This window comes from Macrobrachium rosenbergii, chromosome 19 (genome assembly GCF_040412425.1).
Source record: "Macrobrachium rosenbergii isolate ZJJX-2024 chromosome 19, ASM4041242v1, whole genome shotgun sequence".
Lineage (NCBI taxonomy): Eukaryota > Metazoa > Arthropoda > Malacostraca > Decapoda > Palaemonidae > Macrobrachium > Macrobrachium rosenbergii.
Window position 1 is genome coordinate 25,034,779 of NC_089759.1, and position 16,878 is coordinate 25,051,656.

General features: G+C 35.3%; 1 protein-coding gene across 4 annotated transcripts in view; it reads right to left on the reverse strand.

The window, feature by feature from the left end:
- The window catches only part of Naam (Nicotinamide amidase), a 104,024-nt gene that overhangs the window by 79,965 nt on the left and 7,181 nt on the right, over positions 1-16,878 (reverse strand). For 2 of the 4 annotated variants that reach the window (XM_067121310.1, XM_067121311.1), the window contains one exon: positions 6,129-6,485. In XM_067121310.1, coding sequence (XP_066977411.1) covers positions 6,129-6,433 — 305 coding nt within the window. In that variant the 5' untranslated portion in view covers positions 6,434-6,485. Of the gene's footprint in view, positions 1-6,128; positions 6,486-13,562; positions 13,766-14,611; positions 15,123-16,878 lie in introns of those variants that run through there. The other 2 variants (XM_067121314.1, XM_067121313.1) reach the window with 2 other exon arrangements.

Sequence of the window (16,878 nt, forward strand, 5' to 3'; positions counted from 1 at the left end):
CCGTCAGAAACGATACTGATATAGTCATGACTCAAAGCAAACAAACTTCAGCATCTACTTGCCTACCGACATATGAGCTCTTGATTAGGGTCATAGTTCTAATTTTATTCCTATCTCTTAATTTTTTATGGTTGTTTTAATTATTTGCAAAGTATTCGTGGTGGTGTTTTGGTTTGTTCCATCATAATAATAATAATAATAATAATAATAATAATAATAATAATAATAATAATAATAATAATAATTAATAATAATAATAAAATATATATATATTATTATTATTATTAATATTATTATTATTATTATTATTATTATTATTATTATTATTATTATTATTATTATTATTATTATTATTATTATTATTATTATTATTATGACGATGATGATGATAAGGACGATGCTAAATCTATCACCCAAAATTACCAGATTAGGTATTGCCCTTATCACTGGCGTCAAAGTAAGGGACAAACTTTATCACCAAGTACGCAGAGTACAACACTGATATGATATGGCCACGTGGGATGGATCACGTAAACGAGAAAGAGAGAAATGGAGGGCACGAAAAACACAGCTCAACCCAGGGGACTCTTAAGTAAACAAGACTTTTTTTTTTTAAATCGAAAGATCTATCACTGTTCTCACGGATAAGTCTTGAAATCGCTTCAGCAGCATGACATAAGTATGAGGTAACCATCGGGTGCTTAGTATTAGTTTTTTCTTTTTTTTTAGGACTTGTGCGAGCCGGAGTTCATTTGTGCATACAAAAATGTTTTTATATGGATGAAAAACATTTACCGATCTTAACCAGGCTTATTTATCCGGACTGCTAGTACATCATCTAAGCACATTTAATTCCAAACAGACAAATGCTAAGTGATTGGTTCTTTAGCAACTGATGTTAAATTGTGACCCCATACATGTAAAAAGAATTTCGCACTGACACAGATTTAAAATATTCAAGGTTTTGTTTTTACCGGCAGCTGCACAAATTTCTCTAAAAATCTTATCGAAAACTACTTCACCAGCTACAGGTCTCCTTTGAAACGCAATGCCATACGGTGACATTGTTCGGTTTACAGTTGCATTCCCAAAAAACATTGCTTATGAAACGGTCAACCTATCAGTCAGTCGACGCCTTACGCAAAATCCAGCCCTCTTTGCAAGCAAAAAATGAAATGGACAAATTAAAGTCTTTCAAATATCAATACAAAACAATCAAATAGTCTGTTAAAATATGGATAATTAAACAAGTATTTCAAAATACGGCTAAATAAAAGTCCTTCAAAGTATGTAGTGCATAATCTCATTGGAAACAGACTGACGTTTCTGCCAGTATGGAAAACGGTCAACAGACCTTAATATTTACCAACTGATAGTAGTGTTTACACTGCGGTGATAAAACTTAAATCTGGTGTTATTCCTCGGTTGGAGAAGCTCTCCCAAACTGGTTTGCTTCTTGACTGAGCTGAACCAAAGAATGTTATTCAGATCAACGTTATACGGTCATTTAATTTGTATTTACGACTACGCTGTCTAAAGGTCACCACTTCTTGCATATTCTGCAGATTTTATTTAAGACTGTAGTCCACACGGTGGTCTTTGTATTGTTCACGACAGCTGAATGCGTGAAAGTTGCTAACTCAAAATTCAACCGGGTTTCTGAGTGTTTTTTCGGGGGAGACAGTGCTCTCTGCAACTGAAAGTCTCATTCCTCTTAGGTTCATCATCACTTTAAAAAGGTTCATTGACCCTCTTTTCCATGCCAAGTTTGTTCATTATAAAAAACTGTAATGAATTTCGGAAAGTGCCATTATCTGCTGATATAACCAGTCGTGACGTAACATAACCTAACTTAAACATTTTAATTTACCGTTGACCTAGCTCCCTTACTGGACTACCGCCAAAGGTTACTTCCCCCTGAAATGCGGCATTCATGAATGTTAGTAACGAATAGATCATATTCATGTTTAGTTTTTCACTATTCCGCATACGAAATATGACGTTTCTATTGTTTTCTATTTATTCCCAGCAAAAACAGGGAAGTTACTCTCCTCCCACACCACACACAGATTACAAGGGAATTGCCAATCAAGAATCATTCACAGCAGCATTCTGCAAAATCTGACGAAAGTCCCCTAACATGAATTCACGCAGTTGAGGCACATGTACTGTATGCACAAACATCGGGGTTGCTTAAAACTACAAATAAATACAAACGCGCAAACACGTTCCACCTCAAAATATTCGGTTACAAAAAGAAGTCCGTTTATGAGTCGAATCTGAAAATACAACGCTACTGATATTTGTATTATTTGACCGTCCTATCAGAGGAAGTATCATATCAGTATATTATAGCTCATGAACTTTATATTTTTGAGAGAGAGAGAGAGAGAGAGAGAGAGAGAGAGAGAGCTGTTTTGGTTTTAATTAAATTTTCAAAATAAATTTCTTTGACACAGATAAGTAAGATAAGGCTACTGCTTGAAATGGTCATATCTAGCTTCTTCAACCGAATTTTCTCAAGTGCTAGATGATAATAAAATACAGCTGCTATCACTCATGCAAAAAAAAAAAAAATCACGCTCTACTTATTTCTTTATTTTAGTTATGTATGAATTGCAGATATTTTATTTTGTTTGTTATTTCTGACATGTATATAGTTTCGGTGATTAATATTTTATTTCTAACATGTATATAGTTTCAGTGATTAATATTTTATTGCTATTTAATTTAATATTCATCTTAAATTTTCCTTTTTCCAGAAGTGAGCATTTTATTTTGTAACAGCTTGCCAGTTCCTTGAGAATGTATGTTGATCATGAGTAATAATAAGCAATAACAAACCCACCTAGAACTCGGCAACGTAGTATATAATTTTTAGGATTAAATCTTCTACCTGTCTTGGCCTCTTCAGTTTGCTTTAACCAGGTCAATATCTGTTACGAAATCAGCTGGGGTCTTCCATATTCGTTTTATAAGATAATGGCATCCATTATATAATAAACCTTTAGTCGGTTTAGCGTAAAAATCGAATCATCGCAGTGATTAGACACGCGAGAGAAGATGACACAAGGGAATGACTTGTGTACAAAATGGTTCACAACCTAAAGAATAAGCAACCGTACTTTCGCCAGAGAACGTATGAATTATCAATTCTTCGCCGATCTTCATCAAAGGCTCTGCAAAAATCTCATTTCATGCAATCCCAATTTTAAATAAAATGGTTCAAAATATGAACCTGAATTTTTATGATAATATTCAAAGTAAGATACATTATCAACCCATACTAAAAGTCGTAGCGGACATCAAGGTATTACCGACCAATGCTAAGCGTCGTGGTAGGATTAAGATAATACCGACAATGTTGATAGTTTTATAATAAGATGTAGTGCCGGTCAATTTTTTCGATATCGTTTTCCCGTAACGAGTCGCGTATACATATAAAAGTTAACGCTCATAAGTGATAAAAATGTTCTTTCGTGGAAACTTTGTGAACATAGAATAATTAGCACTTTGTTCGGTAAGCAAAGCCCATTTAATATTGCTTCCTACGCGATGAATGACCCGTGTGATGGAAACTGGTTTTCCCGTCAGATGGCTCAAAAGAAACAGCCGTTTAATAATTTTGGTAAAAACCTACATCAAGAGAAACACAAACACTTCGGTTCTGTTATTGAGAACTCCAAAGTCCACTGGATTAATCAACTACATCGAAGACGCACAGAAATGCATATCAGCGCGTCCACACGAAGGCGCAAACGCCAACCCAGTCATTTTAAGAGTTTTTTCAACTTTTATACAATTTTTAACTAAGAAATATCAAGTGTAATATGTTTCTATGAAAGAATAACTTAAAATACTAGGCTTACAAGACCTGCTCCGATTCGGCGTAAGAAGCACAAGGATTGCAAGTGCTAACATTCAATAAATAATATAAACCTAATTTATTTTAAAATCAACACTTCTTTTTTAAAACTACATTTCCTTGGCTACTAATTCACGGACTTCCCACGAATGGACGGGCCTCTTTTTTTCACGGTTAAATCGGGAACATTCTTTTAAATTATGCTTTACTATAACAGTAATTATGCTGTCAGACAATTGGCGTAATTGTGATAAAGATAACTCCAGTGTTTACTGACCTCGCAAAAAGCGTTTAATTATAACGTTTTCAAAATAGCTTCATCGACACAACAGAATTACAATTTTGCTTGTCACTGGAAAATATGGTAAACTGTTATTTAGTCTTGAGAATTTCAGGAGTCTTACGGGTATAGTGAAAATTGACAGTTTTGATTTTTACAGAATTTTGACCAGTTTTTGAGGAGCCTATTGTCATTTGAATGAGATTTTAGTGATTGTAAGCATACCTCTACTCTGCGAACATGTCTTGAATTTCTCGAATTGAAAAACTAATCAAAGGTTTATAAATCAGCAACAAATACGTTACAAATAATAATCCATTGATACGTTTTCGACATTCTGTTTTTACTCGAAAGCAGGTAGACTGCAGCGAAAAAACTCAACAAGACTTTCGAATTCCGTACTCTTTTTGTATAATTTCGAATGATTTTTCTTCGAGACACGCAACGTTACCCAGAGGAGAGAGAGAGAGAGAGAGAGAGAGAGAGAGAGAGAGAGAGAGAGAGAGAGAGAGAGAGAGAGAGAGCGAGAGAGAAATAGTGTCTCCCATGCCAACCTGTGCGTGCGAGTCCAAAAGGACAGGAATTGCAATCCCAAGGTGTTACAAACAGCGCTGCATCCCGACACTCCACTTGATGAAGTGGCTACTGAGTAACATGACAGGTTCATTTTTCCATTTAACGAACTGGCTCTCTAAGACAAAAATGGCCCAAAAGAGAACAAAATAATTGCCAACGAAGTTTTAACGAATTGGTAAAATAGCAACTTCATTAAGCTCAAGAAGTGCCGAGAAATATTTCGCGAGATCCCAAAAATCAACTCCAGTTATTTAATAGCCATTAAGGAAATGTTCAGGGCTGTAATGGCAGCATCAACTGAAAGTATGGATTTCCGTGTTTTTATATATATATATATATATATATATATATATATATATATATATATATATATATATATATATATATATATATATATATATATATATATATATATATATATATATATATATATATATATATATATATATATATATATATATATATATATATATATATATATGTGTGTGTGTGTGTATATATATGTGTATGTGTGTGTATATATATATGTGTATATATATATATATATATATATATATATATATATATATATATATATATATAAAGCACGTTAAAACGAAGAAAAAAATGTGTATATATATATATATATTCATTATTACTGTAGATATTGATTTTTATCACTAAAATCGTTGAACAGTACTTTAGTTAACAGGTTTAGGCCATTATATATATATATATATATATATATATATATATATATATATATATATATATATATATATATATATATATATATATATATATATATATATATACTCTGTATATCTATGTCCTAAACTTGTTAACTAAAGTACTATTCAACAATTTTAGTTTTAACAATTTACAGCAACAGAAATAACGAAAATAAATAATTTCAAAAGAAAATATGGGAAATTTATAAAATAAATTAAACTATATATGCAAAATGCAAAGACATATACTATACTTATAAACTTATGCGAGTAGGCCGAGAGAAGACGACCTTATATAAAAATCGGCCTTATCGTTACTTTGCGAGCACTGAAATTCATCTGCCTTCCGTGCCGAGGAAAAAGTACGAAATTTATGGATAAACGCAATGAAAATCCAATCATCAAGGTGACTTTTCACCGTGTGGGCCATGCATTTCGTAGCATAATGTTGTACCTTGAAACAGGGTCACGAAACCTCCAGCCGTTTGTCAGGTTACACAAAGCACGATATAAGAAACGGCTTACTGTTGAGTGACGACGACGCTGAACACCGTTCATATCACCCGCCACATGGTTTGCCGAGTACGGTTTGTTTACATTGACGATTCTGCAGTATTGCCACTACGGGATTCTAAACGAATCTATCAGAAATAATCGCTAATTCACTCCTAATGAAAATGAAAAGCTTAATACTCACTCGTCCTTATCGAAGGCTTTGAAACACGCATCCATATCTTGAAAATCAGTCTCTTCTTCCTGCAGGCGATGAGGATCCTCCCGCTCTCCACTTTCACCTGACGCTGCCACCGTGTGTGTTGTTGGTCTTTCAGCCTTAATAGGCCTGTGGGTCTCCTCAGTACCGTTGCCTAACGAGGGCTTGAAGGTGTTGATGTCGTTGTCTGCGGTCAGCAAAGCAGAATTTGTGGCCGTGGTATCAGGACGCAGTGGTTGACCGGGCGTTACTGGCGTCCCCCGTTGCCTAGGAGCCGACGATGATGCCATCACGGGATCTTTGCTTTTTTGCTGGTGGCGCAAGCGCTGTTCTCCTTTTTACCTGTCGGAGAAAAAGGAATAAACATTCAAGTAACTTACTTGGTGTTTTAGGAGCTTCAGTTTTTTTTCCATTTGCCAGTGCAGCAAAGTTTGAAGTGTATAAAGATAATATAACTTTTAAAAGAAAATATACTTTAATGACGTATGCATGTTTACCCAGTTGGCGCCAGTTTTCAAGACAATTGATCGTTATGAAGTATCGATTCTTCGAGCTGCTTTCTTTCTTGCGCTTTGCATAATAAGTTGACGCAGAGTTTTGGGCCAAGTTCTTAATAGTCAAAAAGAAAACTCTCTCTCTCTCTCTCTCTCTCTCTCTCTCTCTCTCTCTCTCTCTCTCTCTCTCTCTCTCTCTCAAATCGACGTTTTCTATTGCGTCATGAATTACCTGACAGCGGGAATTCTTTTTCAGGTCTGGAATTCCTAGATTTACCATAACAGGGGAGCAGGAGAAAACACTGTTAGAAGGAAAACAAATTATTTTTTTCTTTTAAGAGTACTTTCTAAAGATTCGTGTTCAAATGTTCTTTATCAGTGAACTAGGACAAATTTTAGAGCTGGTGGGCAAAGGGAGGGATTATAATTTTTGGGCTGCAAGTAATGCCCAGGTGATTTTTTGCCTTTTTTGGGTAGGGTAGGGTTTATGTAAGAATATAGGAATTCCAACACGAGTTGGAAGAGCTTCCGGTTAGGTACCAATCTTTGGGTTTGGTAGGGAGCGAACTGCATAAAACTAAGGATTCATTTTGAAAACAGCAGCAGAATCCATCGTAAAATCGCTGTTTATCGATCAGCTCTTACCGCGCTGCACATGTTGAGTACCTGATGTCTTGAAAACGGCGGAGAGTCTTAATTTTCAGAGACTTTGTTAATTATAACAATAATGACACGACAGGAATTTAATCTCTCGTAACACTTGCATAGAGCTCTGAACGGGGACCTCTATATTTGCCATAGTAATGTGACCATGCCTCATCATGTTAATTGATATTATTGACAGGTAACACTTCGCCTGATTTCCAATTTGTGTACTGGCGCAAAAACTGTTAGTAAAAAAGAGCCATACTTGTAGATGACCCACGATCAAGAATTCTGTTAAACTCGATATTATTATTATTATTATTATTATTATTATTATTATTATTATTATTATTATTATTATTATTATTATTATTATTATTAGTCAATGGAATTGGCCATATCGTCATGTTCTTTATGGGAAAAATGGGACTTTTGGTTTTCTTGATGCTTCTGTATTATTGCTTCTTATTACGTCACATGTCCTCGTACTTTCAGGTTAACTAATCTCATTCTAAAAGGTAACGCTGAAGTGTTTTGGTTGGTTAGTTGAGAGTAAGCTGACTTATGCCAGCAAGAATCTTGGCCCAAGGCACCTTTAATTGAGGTAAGGTGTGAAATAGATCAGGAAGCTTGACGTAGTTCCAGATATCAGAGTAATATACAAGAGTAAAAAATAAAAATCAGGATACATGTTGGGGGTGTTCTGTGGGATAGTATCCCCACTATCTTTAGAAATACGTCCTTTTCTTATTTAGGAGCCTTAAATAAAAAAAAATGCCAGTAAAGAAGCAGCGTTAAGCGGCCTTGTCCAGGAGTAAAATAAAAATAAATCTTCTAATGAAACCGACTCTTAGGGGTCCTGTGCAAACGGATTATCCATTTGACCCAGTGACCTTTGCGGAAAGGGCGGGAGGAGGGAGAATAGCTCTTATGTAAGAAGAAGCAGACGTCTTTTGAAGTTTGTTACGGGATACTTTAGGAGTAAGAGCCCGTGCCATCACAACTGGCTTAATTTAACAACAGTCCAGAGACCCACATCAGGCTTGTTAATTTTCTCAGAGCCTTGTCACTCTTTCTGGTGACCTTTTGGGCAAGGGCCCCTGCTGGTAATGAGCCAGCTTCATCTGAACCAACCACCAGTCTCCAGGACCCTGTTTAGCCTGACCTTTTAGAATGGGATTATAGTGTATTCCGAAAATTTAAGGGTATATAGCGTTATCTGCGACAATTACACAAGAGAATTAATAAAACCAAGGGGTTTAATTGTATCAGTTGTTATTATTATTATTATTATAAACAATGAATGTATGTAAAGAATTAATAACAAATAATAATTAAATCAATAAGAGAGTAAATAAATAGAAGCTAAAGAAAAATTAGAATAAGAAAGCGTGCTTGAGTGTACCTTCAACCAGGGGAATGGAAACCCAAGAAAGGCATAGAAGCCCAGGGTTTAAGAAAATTGGTTTTATAGTCACTAACCGTTGTAAGATACCTCGATGTGACATCATATCCTGCACCTGAAAATGGCAGTAGAGATATTCCTGTCAGTTAAACAAAGCGTAATAAAAAAGGAAGGGCCGTTGTGGTTATTTATTTACGTTCTTTTCGGGATTTCTTGAACTTTTATTTTCTTATGTGTATGTTAACGATTTATAAAATTTCAATGCATTTTTCTTAAAGAGAAAAATGATCGTACATTTAAACGATCTTTTTTATGTACTGCATACTTTTTAGTATGATCCGTTTTCACTACCTTGTTTTGGTGTATGAAATATTAATTTCCTCTCGTATTTTATTAATATTAAACTCTCGACGAAAAAAGGAGCCAGATTAAATATAGTTACTTTACCTGAAAACGCCGACAACCCTTTGTTACATGCAGTGGTTAAGCTTTACAAATTGTCAGCGATGTGTTGTCGAGGTAACGCTTACTGCTCTCACCTTCATTTTTATGCTGAATCAGCATTCCTCGATGCATAAACGAATACGCCCCTTTAGGTGAAGTGCCTTTGTTTTGCTTACCATGTGAGCGGAGAAAGGAATGATGATGATGATAATGAACATTCTCTCTCTCTCTCTCTCTCTCTCTCTCTCCCCAACCAAAAGAGGCCAGCATGCACATGAACATAGCGTTCTTTATGGGCAATAGCAGTATGAAAATGACGAATAAGTGTAGCGATACCTACTATTGTGTCTTGTACGATGGCTGTTTTTCTTATACCTACATAATACAATCTGCCATTTTGCATTTCAGAGGCAGACCTCTAAACAACTGTTTACTATCAAGCATAAAAGAGATCAAATAAATTTCCACTGTGTTTCTGCCAACGATTACTCTTGTATACACCAAAGAGACAATGACGCTAATAACTATCGGGCACGCTATGGTTCACAATATAATGAGATTAACAAATTACGCTTCACAAGATTCCGGTACAAAGCCAGAATCCATAATAAACAAAAGCTATGCTTATTCAAAGGTCTTCTTGGGTCTAAGTTGTTATTGAAGTATAGTGAATTCGATATTAAACGAAATTTGTGGCTTAATATTAGTGAATATATGTAAAACATGTCATGGTGTATGTGATATATATATGTATATATGTATATATATATATATATATATATATATATATATATATATATATGTATGCATAAAGTTAAAAATAAACCATTGCCTTTAATACGAGATTGATTTAAACACTTTCCACATCATTAGCTGCTTCGTATACCAACGCAGAAGACTCCTCTGTAAGGGCACCACCGCCTTCTACTCACATCACATCATTCAACACTATCTCAGTTTCATTGTATTAACTCCATTTATTCATCTCTTTCCAGGTCTTCCCCTCATCCTTCCACCCAACGTTTGAAACTTTCTATCTTTTTAAAAAGCCTGTAACCTCATTTTTTTTCTTCATGACCAAACCCATTTTAAAACACCCTGATCTGTCTATTCAATTAAGCTAACCTTTTTTTTTTACCGCTCCTTTGTATCCCCACAATATTACCCTATATATCCCAGAAGGATCTACCTTTTTGCTTTCATTAACATTTAACATCCAAACTTCACTTCTGTAAAGACTTTGTCCAACAGTTCTCTAACAAATTGATCTTTCATAGCAACTTCAGTTCTCTTCCAAACCTATGCATACACTCTGCTACCTTTCTTGCTTCACCTATTCCTTAACACCTCTACTCTCATCCTACCCTTATCTGTTACATTTACTCCAGTTGCCTGTATAAATCAACTGCTGTCATTTTCCACCATCTATATTAAGTTTCCTTGCTTCATCCTCCTAGCCGTGACCCACCACATCCATATTCCACTAATCAGTATATTATATATACTTCATATTTATAATGTATATATATGCATATATATATATATATATATATATATATATATATATATATATATATATATATATATATATATATATAGTGTGTGTGTGTGTGTATGTGTTAAAAATAGAATTACACTCCTTTTCCCTTTTGGGGGCCCAGGTACCGTCATGACTGATTCCCACCTGACGCTGGTACTCGAACACAACTAGGGCAACCGATGGGGGGAGAGGCCGAGATTGAACTATGGACCTAGCTAATTCAGAACCCAGTGCTCTACCGGTGAACAATTTTCTTCAAACTATGTCAGCATTATGCTCTACTATTTTTGCTGTTGATGTGAAACGCACTCGAGTTATTGGCATTCCAATTACCAGATCAATCTTGACATAACGGGACAGCTGAGAGTAATATTTTACATTATAAAGGCTCTGTTCCCTAAAATTGCACAATAGGTTATGATGCCAATAAAATCTACCTATTTTCCAAAATATACATTTTTTTGGCTTATCAAAGGTTTAAGGTGGTACATTGACCTTCCTCAGTCCGACCACAAAGAACTGAATTATTCCAGTGACTAGTAGACCTATCCAGGTGTCAGCTTAAGCTTCAAGTCAGTATTCTTTTCCAATATTAAGTTATGTAAACGTTCCTAATAAGAATGCTTGCTTTATTATGAGCTTTCAAGCAGTCAGGGGGCGCACGAGTCGACTCTCAGAATTTTAATCCATACATGATTCAAAAGCAGATTATTACTGCCAGGTTTAGAAACGATAGTATCAGTCTTTTCGTAAAACTTTTGTCATTGCTACGTGATATGGAGAGTAACAGGTTATCCTTGAAGAATGTGAGTTTTTTAACTCTTTAGAGAACAGTTGCTGACTGACACTAAAAGCGCAATTGTTCAGCGCTATTATCTGAACAGAATAACTGAATTTTCTGTAACAGATTTGAATGACAGGCGTGAAATGTTAGTCCTCTGTCCAATTTTTTCTTGTATAACTTTAGTGAATATTACAGACATTGTTTTTCTGCTGAGAAAAAGCGGAGAAAATGTTACAATAAAGAAAGAGTAATAACAGCAAGGAAAGCATGTTACAACAATGATCTACGTGGTAAGAGAAAAATTCAGGGTTCAAGGTCACACCACTCTGTCATAGACACGCTCTGGAATACAGGCAACAGAAAGAATAAAACAGAAAAGTCATTGTCCATCGTAAAACTACAAATCTGGAGTCTCAGTCATCCATCATCTGAATTTCATTTGAAGGTCACACTCACACATACCTGTGATTACTTTCATGAGGGTAATCTTGGCAGTGCGCTCTACGTGCATAATACTGTTATTCATTTTTTCTTATCTGCTTGCAGTGATATAATATCTTTGTGAAGTATGAAATACTGTTTTGACATTATGAAATAATATTAATATTTATCTTTAATATATATACATATATGTGTGTATATATAATATATATATGTACTTGTACATAAATGTATGCATATATACATAAATATATATGTATATATATTATATATGAGTATAATTTATATATATGTGTGTGTGTGTGCGTCAGTGCGTATGTATATCCTCACATGCAACACAGCGTGACGCGAAGGGCCTCTTTGAAATTCCGCCACTCATGTCTTTCGTGTGCACGTTACGGGTTGCCCAAGAACAAGAGCCCGCGCTGGCATAAGACCAGCTTTAAATAAAAGGAGCTCTCTACGCTTTATATTCTACATATCTCTATTTATCTCCAGCCTCCCTTCTCAACTCCTCTGGTATTCACAAGAGCCCAGCTGACAAAATCATGCACTATTCTACCAGGGGTTGAGCGAAGGACATTCCAAAGCCATCTCAATCATCATTATCTCATCTAACTAGAGAACATCCGCAGTTTTCCCTTGTGGTGTCATTTCTAACTCTTTCCTGCCACCTGACTCCTAATGTTCTTTCATGAGCTTCATTTGCCAGATGACAAAATCTATTAGAAGTAAAAATCTATTAGAAGTACAGTTGTTTCATTGTCATACTGTGATTCATGTCGTATTGGATCGTATTAGACATGTAAAGTCTCTTTTTTTTTTGTTATTTGCCTTTTTTTTAGTCGGTCACTGAATTCCAGCTCAGCAGAACCTGTACTGGATATCATTGTTACTAAGTATTTGAAATAATATATATATATATATATATATATATATATATATATATATATATATATATATATATATATATATATATATATATATATATATATGTATACATAGGTATGTATATATAAATATATACATACTGTATTTTAGTTGAAACATTTCCTAGATTGAATTTAATTTGAATCTTTTGTTCCATTAAAATATTAAAGGAAATTTTTATAATGAAATTATCTCACTTCTTACCTTTGAGTGTTGTTTGATTCTTATCAACAGACAAGTTCAAGTTTTTCCTCTTCAGTCTCAGTTTTTTCATTCTCATTATGCTAAAAAAACTGTGACAATAAACAGAGGCACATACACAGCTTATATTAACAGAAGTATATATATATATATATATATATATATATATATATATATATATATATATATATTTATATATATATGTATATATATATACATATACACATATATATATATATATATATATATATATATATATATATATATATATATATATATATATATATATTTATATATGAGAGAAAATCAGAACTGTCACTAGATTTCATTTTTCAGTATTTCCAGAAATAATTAACGGTAATGTAAAAAAAGCATTCATAATTTCCATCACTTCTCTTGCTTGCTCACATTACATAACGTGCTGGATCAGTGGGGTTCCCTTAGACCAGTATGGTACGACATGGTCCTTAACTGTAAGAAGCTTCTATTTAGAGAAATCTACTAATTGAATAATGAACTTTTCTAAGACACCCACTTGTCAAGAGGCGAAAAATCTTGCCGATGATGAATCCCGGGAAGAAAAGGTGTGTCGATGTGCACAACAAAAGATAAACTGGAACGGATGATATGGATGTTTTTCGACGGGTGAGACTATAGAGCGGGGTTTCTCTGTGAGGGATGCTGCGAGCGGGAGATGTTCTCCCTTGCCCCTAGGACGGTCGGTCGGTAATGGCCAACAAGGCGGGATGACACTGGACCGGCTGTTGCCCCCTCTCTCTCTCTCTCTCTCTCTCTCTCTCTCTCTCTCTCTCTCTCTCTAAGGGACTTACCTGGAAGCTGCGCATTCGTACACTAGCACCTTTACGGTTCTTCGTAGGAGTCAGAGTTCCTTTGTACTTGTTTTGCCTTTCTGAACTCGATTTAACAGTGGCCATTTTACTCAGCGAGCGCATTATTATCAAATTCATTAGTGAGATGGTGTAACAATATGACGTGGCAGCGTCAGCGGAATGTCTCCAGCATACTTGCGAAACCTTATATTACGATATCGAAAAATGTATTAACTTTTCGTGATTTTTGCGATCTCTAACATATTTGTGATTATTATAAGTTGCATCATAACCTAGAAAGATAGAAACGGACTATTCGAGAGGCATTCGAATAAGAGTGGGGTAAATTTACGATAAGCAGAAAACTAGCAATGACATAATAGCACCCAAGCCCTTTATCCCCCTCTCTCTCGTGCATCGAGAAGACCAGTTTCCAATACGAGCAGGAGCAGTAATATGCGGTGGACTCCGTTAACGACAGAGAGTTCCCGACTCATGATTAGGTTACTCATTGTCAGTAATCAGATGAAAGTATTGCGTAATATATATATATATATATATATATATATATATATATATATATATATATATATATATATATATATATATTACATATATAATTTACGACATAATGTAGCCGATGTCATGGAGAAATGAATGAATATCTGGTGAGACAAAGTTAGAAAATTGAAACAGGTGTTGAGTCTGAAAGACATTTTCGTTAGAATAGAAGAAAACACACTCACACACTCACACACAGCTCCGATGGAAGGTTCTTCATTCTCGGTCTCATAAGAAGCAGCAGCAAAAATGCACGTGGCGCCCTACCCACTTTCGCTCACCAACAACACTGTAATACGATAGTGAACTTTGTTGATGCCATATACCCTCCGCGCTCTTAGTGTGCTTAAAATAACCGTTTAATATTATCATAATTAACTTATTTTTTGTTAAAACTCCCGCATTCGTTACTTTCAACTGCTATTTGCGTACGCGAGTCCCCGCTGAATAAACGAAGCAAAGATCTTGTTTCAGTCTTCTGTACACTGTTCCCAAGCGGTTCGGTAGCAGATACACGTAAACAGGAAATGTAGTCTAGCAGGGGGAAGGAAAGGTGTTTGCACAGTGAGACACCTCCTAAGACCACTTGTAATATGCCGTTTCCTGAATACCTCACTCACGAGGCCAGTAACTGTAAATATTCGCTAGTGATTCGCCGTGATTCATGAGCTGGGCGTATCCTCCGAATGCAGTGTAAACAAACTAGTTTTGCTCATTTCCCGAGTAGCGGTTTCCCTCAACCCCTAAGCCCGGCCCCCGGCCCACTCAACCTATCCGAAATCTCTCTCTCTCTCTCTCTCTCTCTCTCTCTCTCTCTCTCTCTCTCTCGGAGCCCACCAAGGTTGATATATATATGGACCTTGGAACCCACTAACGATGTTATGGCGATGTCGCCTTCAGAACGGCATAGAGAAATTCGCCCCCATTTCTAACGAACAATTCTGAAGGAAATAAAGCATCGTTGTGTCGAAACAGACCGAACAGAAGAGCAACATTCAGTTTTGAAGAGATTCGCTGTTTCGTGGTTGTGAGCCGTCGCATGTATGACTGAAATGAAATGAGTGAAATGCAATGTTACAGTCTTATGCAACACCAAAGGTAGCAACCAGCTAATGATCCAGCAAATTCTGTGTCCTTTACAATAACTAAAATGCAGAATATATATATATATATATATATATATATATATATATATATATATATATATATATATATATATATATATATATATATATATATACATACACACACACACATACATACAGTATATATATCACAAATTATGTGTCGAAAGTAAAAGGAGTATGTAGTCAACTTTTCATCAGTACTCACCATACCTTGATATTTTAAAAAATATTTGTTAAAATAAAAGTGACTTTAGCTAATATAACGCATTTCCGACAATACCCATGACACCACGTGACCGACTCAGAAAATTATCGTATTATCCTATTTGAAACAGTTACACCAACTTTGAAGTTCTAAGTGTGCAAACTGCATGGAGACTTAATAGGATGCATATTCGTAAATTCAGCTTTATTTCACGAGTTTAGCTTTTAGCTGAATTGACATTTATTTCCTAAAGCTTTGTTTAATAAGTATTGCATTTATTGCCAGTGCTTCAGCGACATTACCTGCTCTTGGTGTATGAGTCCCTCTTGCCCGCATCCTTTCCGACACTGTAATTCTTTCAAGTACAAGGGTGCGTGAGGCGGAAATATATGTAAATGATCTTAATATTTTGCAGGATTTCCTTACTGCGAAAACAGTTTTGAAAGCGACAGCTTCAGGCTGCAAGTGCATGATTACGTGACTACTTTACAAACGCGTGCTGCTTGCGGGCTCTCATTGCATGATAAGTACACTCCCCCAATATATAATGTTAGATTGTTCTACCACAAGGGAGAGCCCTTATCATCATATTCATCTTTTACGTATCAAATACTTAACCTTGACTCTCAATGAGAAGCTCATTCGGAATGATTCCCTTTGCTGCCTATTGCAAACGGTGAAAGCATAGGAGTCATTACCGTACAAAAGGCTACCATTAAGCGCCAATAGACTTGGATTCTTACTACGTGCAGATTGCTAGTCATATTTTTTCGTTCTTTGATATGATTTAAACTTCAGTTGTGTTTTTGTTTCGATTGAGAATTTTTATTACATCTGCCAACGAAGTTTGGAGGAGGATACTCTTTCAGTCGTGACTGCCTGGCTGCCATGTGTGTTAGCGGGATATTTCAGGAAAAGGTGAACTGAATTTTACGAAATCTGGTAGATGTATTCATCAGGTGACCTTCTCAAGAATAAATAACTTGAGGGAGAAATCGGGTCATAGTTGATCATCAGCCACAAGGAAGACCATCTCAACTTTTAAAAAAAAGCTTGGGATTTTCTTTGCTTTAAATGTTTCATAGACGGCTACATATTTATGGTATACTTTTCGTACTCGATGTTTAT